Below are 18177 nucleotides of genomic sequence, written 5' to 3'. Positions count from 1 at the left end.
ACAGTGGGGACGAAAACAGATCAGTGCTTTTTCATTGGCCGGCTACGGTGACAATAACCGTTTGTCCCGCCCTGCAAGTTGAGAGGGAACTTCCCCCCCCCCTCCTCCGTGCTTCCTTCGGCGTCGGTTGATTGGTTAGAATTTCTGTGAGACGCAGGCGCCGCCGCGGCCCTCGCGCTAACTGCGGAGGGGGGAAAATCGTCTCATTCGGCGTTCCGTTTGAAGAGGAAGAGGAGGCCTCGCCGTCGCCGCCGCCAATAGAACAATGACGTTCAAGCGGAGCCGAGACCGTTTTTACAGTACTCGCTGCTGTGGTTGTTGTCATGTCCGCACCGGGACTATCATTTTGGGGACCTGGTATATGGTAAGAGTAATATAACAGGAGAGAGAGGGAGGGGAGGGGGGAAAATATCGATTGTGCTTTTTGCGCATGCGCGGGCGAAAATAGGGCTAAAGGGGGAGAAGAGTGGATTGAGGGGTGAGTCGCTGAACTGTGTTTCCTAGGGCGCATGCGCTTCCTCTGGGTTTTGTTTTTTTGCGCGTGTTCCGGGATTTTCAGAGAAATTCCAGAGTTTCTGTTAAGTTCTTACAAATGGAGGGAAGCGGGTTTCCTTAAAGTTGATGCTGAAGAATTACTATGTCAAATTTCCAGTAACCTGTTAATCATCTTACAGTATTACATTCAGATGCTGCAATACTTCAGAGAGAAGGGCATGGGATTGCAGACCTAATTGGACAATGGCAGTAAAGTTTCAACTCTGTATGAACTTCCTCTCAGAGAAGAGGGGAAAAGTGAATTGTGTGTGTGTGGCTTGCAGAGGGAGATGCAGCAAGAATTGTGTGTGTGTATGAAGAAAACAAGTGAACTCCAGTATGCCATTTCTTGCTTCTTGAACCTCATTGATAACCAATTTTAGAGTATCTCTTGCCCCCCCTATCTTAAAGCTGTTTGCTTTCAAGTGCTGGATGATATAAAGAGCTGTGATGAAAACTTCACGTAGTTCAGTATTCAGTTTCCCAGACAGGTTAACTAAATGCTTCTAGAAAACCTGTAGGCAGGAAGTGAACAGCCCTCCTCCTCTGTTGCTTCCCAACAATTCATATTTAGTGGCATGGCTATCTTTGAATCTTAATATCCCAGGTGGTTTTTAGTAGACGCTTACAAAAATTAGTTTGCCTCCTTTTTAACATTTTGCTTATGGCTCCTTGCCACTTCTTGCTGCAGAAATTACCTACCTCCATAGCAGGGGTGGGTTCTAAATTTTTTTACTACCGGTTCTGTGGGCGTGGCTTATTTTGTGGGTGTGGCTTGATGGTCATGTGACAATTCTTTAGTATTTAGCAGAGGCACTGGTCTACCAGGCTTTTAACTGCTTGCAGAGCTGTACCGGTCTACTCATTTATTTTTGTAGGCCCCGGTCTACCCATTTATTTTTGCAGGCACCGGTAGGGCGGCCCTTTGAAGCCCCGCGGCAAGACTTTAAACAGTTTTTCCTTATAGCCCATCAGCTGGAACTCAGGAGGCAGCAATAGATTGGGGGTGGGGGCAAATAAAAGATAATAATGCGGGGGGGCAGAACCGGTTCAGTGACATCATATCGTCACCGCTACCAGCTCGGCGGAATCGGGCCGAACTGGGAGGAACCCACCACTGCTCCATAGGAATATATATTAAAAAGGGGGGAGGGGGCTTGTCTGTGGATTCTGTTGCTGGTTACTTGCATGGATGACCTTGTTCTGTTAATGAGTGGGAGGTCAGCTTTAATGAAAATATGTATAAACAGAATCCATACAGGCAGTTCTTGCTTACTAGTGGTAATTGAGACCAGGAATTCTTCCACTAAATACCATTGTAAGGCACAAGGCCACGTGACTGCATCGAATTATGGCATCAGTTCTGGCAGTCCCAGTAAATATTGTTAGGCAACATGTGGTCAGGATATCTTGCAGTCATGTGATTACTATTGGCGACCCCCTGCCTGCTTCGGTATTGACTTTGTAGTCCCAAGGATGCTTTTTCAAAAAGGAGCTGGACTTTGTTTTTCCTTGAAGACATTTTGCTTCTCACCCAAGAAGCTTCTTCAAGTCTGACAGAACTGAAGAAACTTCTTGGGTGAGAAACGAAGGAAATTTTTCTTCAAGGAAAAACAAAGTTCAGTTGCCTTTTAAAAAAGCACCTTTGGGACAACCATGACCTGGATGACTGAGAATCTCCATAGATATTGACTTTGTATTGCTACCTATTAGTGTGCAGTTAACAATTAGGTTAATATTTAAGTATGTGCTTAGATGCTTTTTGTAAACAAAAATTAAGAGGCAAATAAAGAATAAAATGGTTTTTAAAATGGGCCTGAAATAAAGGAAAACTTATTGGTAACATATTCACTAACTAATGTACTTCAGGACTGAAGTAGCAGCTCTAATTCTGATTTATGAAACTTTAGGTGGGAGCACTTGGCTGATCATATTTGGGCTCAGATGTTAACCAGATTCAGGCTTGCTTAATACTTGGATGAGAGATTATTGATAAATATAATATGGTAGGCTAGATTGGGAAGTTAAAAAAAAAACAACTAGGCAGAAGACCTAGAGTTTAGTTGACAAAACTTCATGGATATTATTCATGATGTTACCATGAGTCAAGATTATGCATTGATTTTATTCCAGTTTATCTGAGGAAAAAATGCTTTTAAGCTTGCTTTTTAAAAAGTATATAGGGCATGAGAGTGATAAATGTAATTTTATAATGAATTTTAATGTAATTATACAGTTTATAAATTATCATGATTTATACTTCTGTGAACACACAAGAACAGATTTATACTTCTGTGGACTGACGAACAGATTTACAGTTCTGGGAGGAGGTTTAATGAAAGGAAGTGAGTCAATTTTCAATATAATTACTTTTCCTTCATAGGAACAATTTAGAAGCTTTGTATTGTTGATATGCAAGTTAGTGTTGGCCTGAATTCAGCTTAATACTTTGTGTTCCCTTTCCTTTAAGGGATTGGATTTTCATACTGACTGGGAGGAGCTATTTAGGCAGTGGAACAGTTCCCATGCAGTAGATTACTGAAATCCTTTTGTGTTTCTTTAGTTAGTATATCTGAAAGATAAAATGGTACTACAGCATCTAACCATCTAATAATTCCTAAATGTTTAATCTATTGACTATTTCCTTTGAGATCCACACTGTCCTTGCTGCTCTTTTGAATTTAATGCAACAGAGACCAAGAGACCCTGGAAATTGGTGCTGCTTCAGAGATCTGTCCTTCATCAGCTGTTCCATTTCAGCCCTATTGATAACAGAATCTGAAGAATCCTTGAAATAATTTTTAGACTAGAAGGAAAATAAAAAAACTGATTTCAGCTCTATAGATTAAATAGATATGTAAAGAACTACCATATATTCTTTTAAAATTAGTAGTCTTATCCTGTCAGAGATGGATATTACTAAGCCCAATATATTGAAGACATCTGATCTAAAATGAGTTAGTTACCTGTAAAACTTTTGGTAAACTGATAGCTTCCCACAAGGATGAAATAGCTGTAGGACAGTTAAAAAAAGAATGAGAACAAAAGTTGACTTCAGTTTGGTGGTCAATTTTACATTGGGAGAAGAATTTTTATTGTCCAAATTTGAATCTGTGGTCTGTGTAGGTAAAGCTTTGTATTCTGTTTAGGCAAGAATAAAATACTGATATTACTGGCGTGTGCCATTCTTGTAGATTACTAAATTAACTAAAGGTACATTTAATTGCTATGAATACAAACTTTAGATAACATACTGTCTAGAATTTCAATCCTGAACAATAGATATTTCCTTATAGGAAAACTTGCAGTTCTAAAATACTGCAGTATCAAAAATTGTAAATATAACTAAATTTTAAAGCTTTTCTCTAAACTTTGTTTCAGAAAAACTTAATCTGATTTTGTATTTAATATAGTTTGAATCACTGCAAATAAGGTTATACTAAATAGAAGTTTTGTAATATAAAATTTTTATTTAGATTTCTTTTCCAATGTGGAGATTCAATGATTCTGTTATGTAATAGTGTTGGCTATAAAGATGTTTGCAGGTTTTATGTAACTGGTTTAATTACAGTTGTTTAAATGAATGTTTTAATACTTGATAATTATTGGGATTGTATCTCTTTAACAATTTTTGAACGTTTCCTGAAGACCTTTGCTTACAATCCTAATGTAATAAAATTCAGTGATAGTTATATAATAAACAAGGAAGAAAGAGAAAGAGCATTTCAAAGCTATTAGCCTTCCCCCTCAGGACAAAATAGTCCTTATTAAATAGCCTTATAGTGGCAGCTGAAAAAATGGGAAAAAAATTAATCTATGATTTTCTGTTTTGATCTGGAAAGTTGTAATATCAAATGAGAGATGTGTCTCTGATAGGGTGGATAAAAATCAATGATTTTTTTTAAAAAAATAAAAAAAATCGGATTTTTTAAAATTTAAATTGGATTTTTTTTATTTAAATCAGATTTTTTTTATTTTTATCGAATTTATTTTTATAAAAAACTTTGGGGTAAAAATCTATCGTAAGATAGTTTTCTATTTAAGATACATAAATAATTTAGTTTATTCAGCATGAAATGGAGCTTAGTTATGTAGCATGAGGCTGTATATTCTGCAACACTGGGACTATCGGTGAGTCAACAGTGGGTCAAAGGAGTAGCAGAGATGACAGTTGCTCTTTAAAAATTATGATTTAAATCGAGTTGATTTAAATCAAGCCTTTTTACTAGTGATTTAAATCGTGATTTAAATCAACTCGATTTAAATCAAATCCACCCTGGTCTCTGATGCATAAAATGTGGAGAAGAGTTCATTGATTGCTTGTAATACCTATCACATAATGCCATTCATGGGGCATTTTTGTTTTGTTTGTGTTACAGATTAAAATAAACTCTTTAAACTAAATAAATCTAACTAAATCTTTATTAAATGATGTAAAAGAATCCTGTAGACTATTATAAAACCACGTGTCACGTCTTTTTGTAATCGCTTTGCAATTATATGTTCTGAAAAATTTGGCTTTATCATCACAGTTGGTTTTCTGGAATATACTGTATTCTGTAGATGTGGCCTAAACTGTTGTTCCATGTTCCTTTGAGTTTTCTATGGAATATGTTTTTAAAAATTATCCATATTGACTTTTGAAAGCTTACCTTTAATTTTAAAATAATTGAAATTTACAGGCAGGGAGAGAAGCTAACATAGACAGAGGTTGTACCCACAGATGGGCAATGGGTTTTCTTATTTTTTTTACCCTGTGTTTATTGAATGAAATTTTAGGGTTTTTTTAATTTTTAAAGTATATTTAGGATTATTGAGGGATTCCTCTGCAGTTTCCATGAATTTCTTTTTGCAGAATTGTAAATAATTGTGTTATTGATTTGCAGCAATTCCAGTCTGATCTTTGCCAATGCCACTGTGGAATTTAGGCACTAAATATTAATCACATTTCAGATATTTTTTAAAATATTTAATACAATATGATGTTATTTTAAATATACATGGCATGGTGATTTAAAATCTCAATAAATACCCTCTTCTAGGTGATCCCCAATAAGAAATCATTAGACCCTATGGTTTTCATTGCTTGATTGAAATAGTAACAAAGAAAAGAAGTAGATTATCTTGACTTTTTAATGAGGAGGAACAGGTGAAAACAGGAAGAACACATGATCTGGAATAGAGACTCCTGTCCTTTCCCATATTATACAGATAATACACATTAATATGTTAGAAGTTATCAGTCCTGATATTATCTTTTGTTGTTTTGGGTGTCTTTGAGTCATTGTTTAATTTGGATAACTGCTGGACAAATCCCTGCAGTTTTCTTGATAAGGATTTTCAGAAGTGGTTTACCATTGCCTGCTTCCTAGGCCTATCAGAGTGATTGGCCTAAGGTCACCTAGCTCAGTGGTGGTCCGCGAAAAAGTTTTGGTGGTCCGTGGAGAAATCTTTGTACTTTTGCTGGTGCACCCTGGTGGAGGAGCAAAAAGGAGTGCAGCCCTCTCCGTCCGGAATGAAATAATGGTGCTGTTGCCGCGGCGGGGGAAGGGGCGGCGCAAGTGGGCTGAAGCAGTGATTGTGATGGCTGGAAGCTGCGGGAGCAAAGCACTACTTGCACTTGCGCAGCATCAGCATTCCGCCTCGGTATATTTGCACCAGCCGGTGGTGCAAAGCAGCCCTCATCTCCTGCCGCTTGGGACTCGGAGCGGTAAATGGCAACTAGTCTGGGGAGCAGCTGGATTTTGCTTTCCATTGCAGATGCCAGATCGGCCCCCTGCAAGCTTTCATTTCTCGAGCGCTCACTGAAGCAGCACAGGAAACTTCGGCCGGGCTCCTCGAGAGATGAGAGCTTGCAGGGGGCCGATCTGACATCCGCAATGGAGAGCAAAATCTGGCTGCTCCCTGGACCAGTCGCCATTTACCGCTCCGAGTCCCAAGCAGCAGGAGACGAGGGCTCATTTGTGCCACCGGCTGGTGCAAATATACCGAGGCGGAATGCTGATGTTGTGCAAGTTCAAGTAGTGCTTCGCTCCCACACTTCTTCCAGCCCTTGTTGGTGCTCTGCACACCTTGGTCTCTCAGGGAGATGCTTGACTTCCTCTCAGCCCCAAGACACTGGCTGGTCCATGAGATGAGAGAGAGAAAGAGAATGAGAGAGAGAGAGAATGAGAGAGAGAGAGAGAGAGAGAGAGAGAGAGAGAGAATCAGAATGAGACAGAGAGAGAGAGAAAGAGACATGGGAGAGAGGAGAGAGAGAGAGAGAGAGAGAGCCTGAAGGAACCCATCCCATCACTGGAAGTCCAGGCGCTTCAGCAAGCGGCGTGCTGGATTCGTATTAGTGGTCCACGGGATTTAAAATTATGAACTTGGTGGTCCCTGAGGTCCAAAAGGTTGGGGACCCCTGATTTAGCTGGCTTTGTGCCTAAGGCAGGACTAGAACTCTCTGTCTGCTAGTTTCTATCGTGATCCCTTAACTGCTGCACCAGACAGCCTCTGAGTTGATACTGCCTTAGCCTTTTCTTCCTCCCTCCCTCCCTCCACCAGTTTGAATAAGGAAATCCACTAATATTTTTAGGCATGCTTGTTGCTTTGTCTTTGAAAGGTCTTGGAAATATGCCTGCAATAATGTCCTATTAATGTTTTTGCTTTGGAAATAAGGGTAATGTGAAAGCAACATACATTCCTTTCTACGAATAAGGTTTTTTCCCCCACCTTCAGCAAAGGCTAAATTTACTCTGGTCTCTGAAAAAGAGCCTCTGTGCTTTCTACCCCAGTCTGTGTAGGTATAGAAAAGTTAATAAATGCATCATTTGATAATGCATGTTTACTCTTGCAATCAATGGAATATTGAAGTTTGAACTATGCTATAAAAGGATATAGGTAGACTGGAATTCTGAACTATTTTAAACATTGAACTGTCTTAAACTAACAAGTTTGTTTTATTTATAAATATAAAGGATTTATATATATATATATATCTTGCAGGTGGTGAATTTGTTGATGGGTATTTTACTGACAGTTGAAGTGACTCATCCCAATACTGTGTCATCTGTAGATATCCAGTATGAGGTTATTGGAAACTATTATTCCTCTGAGAGGGTTGCTGGTAGGTATACGTTTTAAAGGAATAACATTTGAATATTTCAGGATGTATGTATCAGAAAAAGTTCTTAAAATATTCCAGCAATTTTTACATTTCTGAGGTACATAGATAAGAATGAAACATCTTGGTTTGTGGTTTGGCTTACTGGGAAAACCATAATTTGAGTTTGTCATTGAACCATTGCTTGGTAGTAGAAAATGTCATTTCCAATACCTGATAAAAATGCAAAAATTGAAATAATTTCTACAATGCCAACTCCTCCTATATAAATTAGAGATACAGGTGGTTCTCGTTTAATGACTATGTTCAATGACTTTTTGAAGTTATGATGGCACTGAATGAATGATAGTTATCACAGGTCCCTGAAGTGAAGGCCGTTGCAGCAAAAATCAATCTTTAACTACATCCCAATACCAGTGCACCAAATTCTTACCGTCTCTGGTTCTAATTCTAGTTCATTTAATTGCTGAATTAGATGTATTAGTCAGATACATTCCGCTAACAGGTGGTTTGTTTTAATTTGTTTTTATTGTTAAAGGAATTCTTAATATTTTTCTCCCACCAGAAAACGCTTGTGTTCTCTTTGCCATCTCGCTCCTCATGTTTACAATCAGTGCTATGTTGGTGTATGGAGCAATTACCGTAAGTTTTACTTGAATGATTCTAATTTCTCATCATTGATGGTTTTCTTTTTCTCTTCAAGAATAACACATTATTTTCGTTTTGCATTTTTAGCATCGTGTCAGTTGGCTGATTCCATTCTTTTGTTACCAACTCTTTGACTTTGTTCTCGGCTGTCTCATGGCTATAAGTTCTCTGACTTATTTGCCAAGAATAAAAGAGTACCTGGATCAACTAGTAAGTGTCCATGACAACAATCTTAATCGAGGGATGGGAGGCAATGTAAGTGAATCATGCACAATTCATAAGCTTAGCAAAATCACATGAACTGGATGAGATAAAGGATATATGGCATTCTTAGTTCTTAATCCCAGTACATCTTACATTTTTATAATTTCTTCTTTTTGAAACTGGCAAGGAAAATTAGTTGTCCTAACTCCAGGCTGACAGATCCAGTCTGCACTAATTTAGAAAGTAGAGACCTCCAGAGCAAGCTTTTCTCTATACGGGTGACATCTATTCCTGGCAGAAATACCAATTATGGTAGATATGCACCCGTGGAATGTTCTACCAGTATGCCTGAGATTTCTGGGAAATATGAGGTCTTCAAAATGGAGGATCTTTTTTTTGCTGTTGAAGAATGCATGTCTGCTGCATAATTAAAACTCTTTTAACAAAATGTCCACACTTAAGAAAACCTCTGTCTATATAAATTGTGTCTTGAAATCTGAGATGAATATCAGTTTCTTTAACTGATACAAACATTTTTGGATCCTCATATATAGTTCATGGCCTCTGCTTCAATGCTACCGAAATCGCTGTTCTTCCCTTCCTCTTTCTAAAGGAGGTTGTGCCATATCGAGCTCTGTGACCTCAGTTAAATCTTCCTTCTGTGGTTTAAAGATAAGGATTTCTTGTAACAGTTGCAAGCTGTAAGGATAGTGTGCAAAAATGTTCCACTGACTCCATCTGCTTTGGTTTATAAAAAAAAATAGTGTTTTTTTTTTTAAACTAAACAATCAGTGTCTTTTGTTTTGGACTCACAGGTCTGGAGTAGGTTTTTCTGGATACCAAAAAACCTGATAGTGGAACTTGATCTGTTTGTAATAACTGTATTACTGTTTCTTTTTCTAGCCAGAATTCCCGTACAAAGATGACCTCCTTGCTCTTGATTCAAGCTGTCTTCTGTTCATTGTCCTATTGTTCTTTGTTTGGATCATTATTTTAAAGGTCAGTTTTTGGATACTTTAAAATGTACCTTTTAAGAGATATGAATTTCTCATTCATGTCTTAGTAATTAAAATTAAAGCATATGATCTGAGCTTCTTTTTTTTTTTTTTTTAATTTGATTTATATGCCGCCCTTCTCCGGAGACTCAGGGCGGCTTACAATGCTTTAAGCAATAGCCTTCATTCTTTTGTATATTTTATACAAAGTCAGCTTATTGCCCCCACAAACTGGGTCCTCATTTCACCTACCTTAGAAAGGATGGAAGGCTGAGTCAACCTTGAGCCTTGGAGAGATTCAAACCAGCAGAAATTGCAGGCAGCTGTGTTAATAACAGGGTGCACTAAACCCTTGTACTATCAAGGCTCTTGAAGCTTCTTAGCTGTCATTCCTGTTATTTGTTTGAGTGATTCTTCCCTGTAGTTCTTTAACTGTATTGAGAGTTCAGTTATGATTGGTTAAATGTTTCTGTTCCCTCTTATCACATATTTATTTTATTTATATGCACTGTTTTGTCTTTTGCATACACATTTTGCCAATGCTGGCATTCTTTTCAGCTAAACTGAAGGTACTAACATATATTCTGATATATTGGAGGATCTTGAACTATCACCAATTTAGAGGGGTGCTGTAGTTATAGCTGTAGCTGGCTTAGTTTATTAGAGAGCAATGCAACTGATTTGAATAGAAAAGTGTATTTAATATGTTGTCAAATAGTTATATATTTTGTGCTTCTGAAGGTGCTGTAATTCACAATTCTACTTTTATGGTATGTTCAGATAGTGTTCTTTTTTCCTCTTGCAGGCCTATCTAATTAATTGTGTCTGGAACTGTTATAAATACATTTGCAATAGAAATGTGCCTGAAATAGCTGTCTATCCAGCATTTGAAGCACCCCCACAGGTAAATGATTTATGAAATTAAACTAAGCTGATTTCTAATTTGAAGCACTAGGGCTGTGATTATGGATATGTGTTCCATCTTGTTACATCCACTTCTAATACACACTCAAAGAGTTGCATAGATAAGATGGGGACTCATACAAATTGAATGAATAAATAAATGCATTTATGCATTTTATGCATTTATCCTTTAACGGATAAATGCAAATTTATCCATTAAAGCTACCAGTTGGATATTTTCACATAGACTTCCTTAGTTTGAATTCAATCTTGGGTGACTTGACATATTTAATTGGATATATATAAAGGCGGTTTACAGTTGTTGGGTTTTTTGACTTTCTAGTTTAGCATGTATCCCATGTATTTCCTAGTTGTCTTCTATCCAAGTCCTAATTAGGCCCAGTAACTTAGCATCTGCCCTTTATTTAGAGCTTTATTTACATACAAGTAACCAGAGCAGGATTATTAATTCAAATTTAGTAGAATGGTTCAGCCTGTAAGATGGCAGGTTAAAAGGTCTCAAACTACCTCTCCCAGAAATGTTGTGGATCTTCACATCTTGGTCTTCTTTTTTTGGGGGGGAGCAGCTTGGTTCACACTGCTAGTATCTATCTTCTTCATCTAACATCCTCACTGCTAATAGCAATATGTCTGTGAGAGAGGATACTCATATGTTCTAACGATAAAAAGAATAAAAGTTCAAAAAGTGTAGTAATTTCAATCATATGACATAGTTTGCATAGCTTAGCCTCTGTGTGACCAGAAGAATCAGTCTTTCTTTCCTTCCTTAGGAGGTAGACCAATCTTGCTGCAGATAAACAACAACTTTAGTTTGAAATAAAGATGAAATATAAAGAACATTTAAAAACCTTTAAGTAGAAAAAAAGATAAAGAGGATAAATTCTAGAGCAGTTCAGTGCTGCAAAACAGCTTCTTGAGAGAACCATATAAAAAGAAAAGCAGCAATCTAGGCAGAGCACAAGGTGTCAGAAGTCTGCTACAAATGGCTTGTCCTTTACCTCAAAATCTGGTAAAGATATTCATAGATACTTCAAATTCATATTAAAGTTTACAAGAAAATGGGATTATTTTCAGATGGATACAAAGCTGCAATTGCAGATACAGTTCCAAGGGTTTTTTTCCCCCAGAGAAAATAATAAATGAATTGGGAAACTTAACCCAAATTTCTGGGTGAACCTTTATCTATTTTTAATGAAACTGAAGAAGAAACAGTTTTCTGCTTCAATATAACCCGGTTGCTCCTGCTTCTTGGGAGCTCCTGAATTGCTTTCCTCAGAAGCTCTTAGAGCAATGGAAGCACCTGTCCTTTATTCCGTCTTTTTTTCCCCACGTTCTCCAGTTTCTCCTGCTTTTAAAATGACCATGGTTTTTTTATATCTTCAGCAGAGGAAGGGCTGGAGTAATTAACTCTGCATGTGACGCAAAGGCATATCTCACTCAAGGGCGTATGTGTTCTGTCTAAACCTGTAATCAGCATAGAGTGTGCTGTAAATGTTTGAGCTTGTTAATTGGCGAGGAAGCTACATTTGCTACAAGAGATAGACATCAAGGCATCTCTTTCAAAAAATGTTTAGAAGTGCAGTTGAAATATACATATACTGCAGAGCAATGCATTTCTTTGAAATTCACCAATGATATGAAGTTCTTTGCATTCCGTACAGTTTGAGAGCTATTTCAAATGTAATCTGTGCTTACCACTACTCAGATAAGACAATTGGTGACAATAGAAACCACTTGGGTTCTAACTCATAATGTGTATACTCTGTTTCCCTGAAAATAAGACATCCCCTGAAAATAATCCCTCCCCGAAAATATTTAAACGCAGAGCTGGAAATCGGGTAAGATGGCAAGAGGAGCCCCATCTTGCTCCACGTGCCCCAAAGTCCTCCCTGAAAATAAGGCCAAGCGCTTATTTCGGGGTTCAAAAAAAAAAGACAGGGTCTTATTAACACGGTACATAAAACCACTGATTTGGAATAATGAAGCGGTTCATTCAGTAGTTTATTAGTTTCAATTTAATTTCTGGAGGCAATTTGCCACTGAGGAAAGACTTTATGAGATTTCATGAGAATGGTTTATTACTATTACAAATATTTTAGTTAATGGTATATTGTGTCTTAGAATGGTCAGGCAGTTAATAAAATAACTAACAATCTGTTTTTTCTCCTACAGTATGTTTTGCCATCTTATGAAATGGCAGTGAAAATGCCAGAAAAGGAACCGCCACCTCCTTACATTCCTGCCTGAAGCAGCTATGTTTCTAGCAAAATAACTGTATAGCTTCATTTTTTATATTGTAAGATTGCTTAAATATTCAGGGTTTTAGGAGCAACCATACGAGGTTAAGTGGCATTTGATAACCTTACTAAACATAATTCATAAGGGAGTGATTTTTCTCCCTCTTGCTAGCTTTAATTTTATTGATCTCCTTAAATCTCTTCAGTAATTCTTGCTGTGAGGCTTTATTTTGTAATTTCAGCTTCTGCATACAACTCCAATTCTATGGATTTGTAATTTCATTTTGCTTCAAGAAACACATTTATTAAGTTAAGCAAGTTCTGGATACTACACATTTAGAAAATCAAGCATCTTGCAAATATAGATTAGTTCTGAAGAACAATCATATCAATGGCAAGATTTTTTTCTTTCTTTTTTTAGTGTGGGAAAATTAGTTCCTATGTGGTGCACTGTTGCATATATGTATTTACCTGAAACTTTTTGTGTTATATTAGTTTTTACTGTGTTATCCCTATGCCTTGAAACAATATTTTTTAAAGCCTGAAGTTGGAATTAATGGTTTGACACTTTTTGTCATATGATATGAATGCCAGAAAAGGACACTACTTTTGTCATTTGCTTGCTTCAAAACTGTATTTTCATCTTTGTTTATAAATGATGCTTTAATAAATCTTTAAGAAAATAATTTGAGGGACTGTTTATGGTATTTACTATAGTCATTTAGGTTAATTAGTTTTACATTTTTGTTGAAATAGTTCAGCGGAAGGCCTAACAGTTCAGTCAAGATCTGAAATACAATGATAAAACTTAGTGAACTGACTTTTCTTTTTTCTTCTTCCCCCAATTTCAGTTTAATTAAACTGCAGTAACATTAACAATAATGGTGGCACTTTAAGATAGATAAGAAGGTAACAAAATCAAAACAGGCTAAATACCTATCAAATGCTGAAGCAGTATTGCTAAGGAACAATTATTCTCAGAAAATATTAAACAAGGAATTGCTCTTACATTATTAATGTTGCATCAAGGTTTTCAAGAAAAGACTGGACAGTTATTTGTCCAGATGGCTTGAGGATTCCTGCTATGGGTAGACAGTTTAGAAGACCTCCAAGATCCATTCCAACCCTATGGATCTATGGTTCTAGTCAGAGGTGGGTTTCAGCAAGTTCTGACCAGTTCTGGAGAACCGGTAGCGGAAATTTTGAGTAGTTTGGAGAACCAGTAAATATCATCTCTGACTGGCCCCGTCCCCATCTATTCTCTGCCTCCCGAGTCCCAGCTGATCAGGAGGAAATGGGGATTTTGTAGTAACCTTCCCCTGGAGAGGGGAGGGAATGAGATTTTACAGTATCCTTTCCTTGCCACGCCCACCAAGCCATGCCAAGCCCACAGAACCGGTAGTAATAAATTTTGAAACCCACCACTGGTTCTAATTAAATATACTTTAACTAGATGTCATTATTACCCAGGAGGATAAACTAGAGATGGTTCTCACTTCAAGCTTTGGTTTGGTTGGATTGCTATTAAGAATTAGTACATTGGATTTTAAGGAAATCCACTGGAGTGCTTTGGCTCTTAATGTAACAAGTTTGTTATTTATTTATTTATTTATTTATTATTGATTGATTGATTGATTGATTGATTGATTGATTCAATTTATATGCCTCCCTTCTCCGGAGACTCAGGGCGGCTTACAATGTGTTAAGCAATAGCCTTCATACTTTTGTATATACCTGCTTAGTAGGGCTTTCGCCCCCCCCAAGCCGTGTTCTTTTTATACAAAGTCAGCTTATTGCCCCCACAATCTGGGTCCTCATTTTACCTACCTCGGAAAGATGGAAGGCTGAGTCAACCTTGAGCCTGGTGAGATTTGAACTTGCAATAATTGCAGGCAGCTGGCAGCTAAGTGCTACTTAACAGCACTTTAGTCCACTGCGCCACCAAGTGGTTGATTTTGTATGTGTACATGTGTGCATACAGGTACAAATCTGTCAGTTAAATGACAATTATTTTTTTTATCAGTTGAAGCCAGCTGGGTGATTTAGGGCCATTTACTTACCCCACAGAGTTGTTTTGGGGAAACTAGGAGGTGGGAGCAAAGGCCATTGTGTAATATTAGGAATTTTAAAATCTTTTTGACAAGAGGGTAAAGGAAGGGTCAGGCATGTTTATAGACAAACATGTCACTGATGCTCAGTGATGGTTCTATAAGCCCAGGAAAACATGAACTACTACTTCCATTATTTTCTCTAGCTTGGAAGTCCAAGGATACATATATATTGGCCCATACTGACATACTTGGCAAAACATCTGTACTGCTTGGAAGTTTACTAAGACAAAGGAAGTAATGGGCATCAAAACAGTTTTCTCAATCTCTATAAAAATGGAAATTTGAATTCATTGACAAATACAGTTTGGTAAGTGAATTCTTGGTACACATGATTTCAGAGTTTTTTTTAAAAAAAACTACTTTCACAAAAATGTGTCTTGTTTTTATCTACACTATACATCAAATACAATGATTTCCAAAGTCGTCGGCATGCTATGAAATAATATATTTTGGGGATAATGACTACAATTGAAAACAGCATTCACACTCTTATGTGCAATTCCTGTATTACCTATCTTTGTGTTTTTGACATACAGATAGTTCTTGACTTACAACCATTCATTTAATGACCGTTGAAAGTTACAATGGCACTGAAAAAAGTGACTTAACTGTTTTTCAGATGACCATTGCAGCATCCCACGATCACGTGATCAAAATTCGGATATTTGGCAACTGGTTCATATTTATGACAATTGCAGCATCCCAGGATCAAGTAATCACCTTTTGCGACCTTCTGAGGAGCAAAGTCAATGGGGAAGCCAGATTCACTTAATAATCATGTTACTAACTTAACTGCCGTGATTCACTTAACAACTATGGTCATAAAATGGCAAATTCCCTTAACTCTGTCACTTAGCAACATAAAATTTTGAGCTCAATTATCATAATTTGAGGACTACCTATATAGGTGATACGACATAGCTCCAGGTTTTGCCATGACACAACAATACCATCTCTTCAGTACAATTGTTTTCAATACTTGAGCACAAATGTTGGACCAATGGTTCTTGGGAACCTATGTTCAGCTAATGTTTATATTCCAACAAATGAAGAGCATTTTGCTTGACTGGACAAAATAACAGTTGCTCTTGCTTTCACATATCTTTATAGAAGCAGCCCTCAATGGTAATTGGGACTGGCTAGAATGGCACTAGGTGTCACAACGTCACATGTCCACACTGATTTGTGACCGCAGTTGCAGCAACCCAGTAAATCACTGTTAGGTGAATCTCTTGCCGTGTCTCATGGTTACATGACCTGCTGGCTTTCCCATTAACTTTGCTTGTTAGAAGATCGCAAATGGTTTTCATGTGACTATGGGATGCAATGCGAATGCAGTCGGTTCGGTTGCCAAACACCTAAATTGCAACCTCATGATTGCGGGGATGCTGCAATGGTCTTAACAAGAGCACGTTGTAAGTCCTCCTCATTCAGCACTGCTGTAACTTCGAAAGATTGCTGAAGGAGTAGTTGTTGAACTAGGACTTCACTGCTGGCTTCCAACAAGTAAAGTCAATCAGAAAGCCAGCAGATTTCAAATGGTGATCTCATGACTGAGGGATGTTTTTGACTGCGCAGAAATTGCTAGCAATGGGAGCTTGGATTGCTGGAACTGCCATTGTAAGTTGTCATGGTCATATGATGTCACACATGATTGGAGATTCCAATCTCAGTTATTATTGGAAGTGAGGCCTACCTGTAATTGTAGAAGACTAATTTTTTTAAAAAAATACAACTCAATAAACCAGCATAATTTGAACTATCAAGAACAGATTTAAGATTTGTAAATGACCAGATGTCATCCCCTAATGCTCTGAATTGTCTGTCTTTAGAGTCTTTTTAAACTTTATTGAAAACCCATTAATGAATAATAATCACACTTATCAAATGGAAACCCTTAAGATTACATATTCCTGTATTTTTTGATATTGTAGGAAGAGAGCCATCTTAATTTACATTGGCAAAAAAGTCCGGTAGCACGTTTTTCAACTAATAAATGTTACTTAATTGTAATTTGTTGAATATTTTTGACTAATACCTTTACATCGATGTACCATAATGCAGTATATGGTAATTCCATTTTTTATTGTTAGCTGCCAAGTTCACTCTGACTGACCAAGTTCGTCTTGCACTCATATTTAAAAATGTGGGACTGTTTGTCTATAAAATTAAAACAAATTTGGGGGGGGGGGAAATCTGTAATGAAAAGTAGTTCATGTCAATTGTGGTTCCCTTATAATATTTTTTCTAAGATTATACAAATTTAATTTTGAATATAAATACTAAATATGGATACCTAGTTTGTAAAATGTTTATCACATGTCTACACATGTAAATCGATAACGTTTGCATTAATTTTTTTCTTTGTGGGCTTTAGCTGATAGATAGTAGTACAGTATCAGGTTGAACTTGTTTAGACTTGGAAGTTACGTAGGTGGGAGAATCTCCAGGGAATTTTACAGCTGTAGACTTGGCTAAGAAGTCCAAAGATATCACCAAAGATAAAGGCAAACAGCTCCTGAATTGCTGCCAAGAAATCTGCAAGGCTATGTTCAAGAAGTCACCAGGAATTGAACTGGACTGAAGAGAAACTTTATTTTGTGTGGTTTGGGTGTGTGAGTGAGAGAGAGACAGAGACAGAGACAAAACAACAGATTTTTGCATGTTATATTTTTGTAAACTCAGAGTTAGGGTTAAGCATACAGGTAGACCTCAATTTATGACCATAATTGAGCCCAAAATTTATGTGGTTAAGTGGGAAATTTGTTAAGTGAATTTTGCTCCCTTTTACGACCTTTCCTGCCACAGTGGTTAAGTGAATCACTACAGTTGTTAAAATTAGTAACCGTTGTTAAGTGACTCTGTTTTCCCCATTGACTTGTCAGAAGGTCACAAAAGGGCATCGCAACCGTCGGGTCAGTTGCCAAGCATATGAATTTTGATCCCATGACCACGGGAATGCTACAGTGGTCATCAGTGTGAAAAACGATCATAAGTCCATTTTTCCGGTGCCGTGGTAACTTCGAACAGTCACTAAACGAACTGTTGTAAATCGAGGACTATGTGCATTGTAAGTCATGCCTCATCTGTGAAGTATAGAATAGAATAGAATTCTTTATTGGCCAAGTGTGATTGGACATACAAGGAAGTTGTCTTCGGTGCATAAGCTCTCAGTGTACATAAAAGCTATAAGTGATAAATCATGATCATAGTCATCATAAAAATACATTCATCAAATCATAAGATACAACGCTTAGTGATAGTCATAGGATACTATAAAAGCAATCAACATAAATCATACTAGGAAACTAAAACAATGTAAATCGTAAAGATACAAGCAACAAAGTTATAGTCATAAGTAGAAAAGGAGATGGGCAATAGGAAAGATGAGAAGAATGATAGTAATACAGCCTAAATAA

At 37.2% G+C, this 18177-nt stretch overlaps 1 protein-coding gene across 2 annotated transcripts; it reads left to right on the top strand.

Moving 5' to 3' along the window:
- Positions 1 to 159: 159 nt before the first annotated feature.
- LAPTM4A (lysosomal protein transmembrane 4 alpha) lies at positions 160 to 13333 on the top strand. 2 transcript variants are annotated; one of them, XM_070955710.1, is made up of 7 exons: positions 160 to 364; positions 7522 to 7642; positions 8205 to 8281; positions 8375 to 8542; positions 9395 to 9490; positions 10292 to 10390; positions 12583 to 13333. In XM_070955710.1, exons 1-7 carry the CDS (start codon positions 266 to 268, stop codon positions 12655 to 12657), a joined length of 735 nt encoding a protein of 244 aa, XP_070811811.1. In that variant the 5' UTR covers positions 160 to 265; the 3' UTR covers positions 12658 to 13333. The 2 variants fall into 2 exon arrangements, with proteins under 2 accessions (XP_070811811.1, XP_070811819.1); XM_070955718.1 differs by having other exon boundaries at positions 163 to 364; positions 8375 to 8497.
- The last annotated feature ends 4844 nt before the right edge of the window (positions 13334 to 18177 follow it).

Source organism: Pituophis catenifer, unplaced genomic scaffold (assembly GCF_029215685.1).
Source record: "Pituophis catenifer annectens isolate HBS135680 unplaced genomic scaffold, rPitCat1.0.hap2 SCAF_1, whole genome shotgun sequence".
NCBI lineage: Eukaryota > Metazoa > Chordata > Lepidosauria > Squamata > Colubridae > Pituophis > Pituophis catenifer.
This window is presented reverse-complemented; position numbering and strand designations above follow the sequence as displayed.

Excerpts from the sequence above, each read along its gene's own strand:
- LAPTM4A (XM_070955710.1), top strand. The coding sequence starts at position 266 with ATGACGTTCAAGCGGAGCCGAGACCGTTTTTACAGTACTCGCTGCTGT. Across the intron at positions 7,643-8,204 it reads TTCCTCTGAGAGGGTTGCTG|AAAACGCTTGTGTTCTCTTT; the intron begins GTAGGTATACGT and ends TTCTCCCACCAG. Across the intron at positions 8,282-8,374 it reads TGGTGTATGGAGCAATTACC|CATCGTGTCAGTTGGCTGAT; the intron begins GTAAGTTTTACT and ends TTGCATTTTTAG.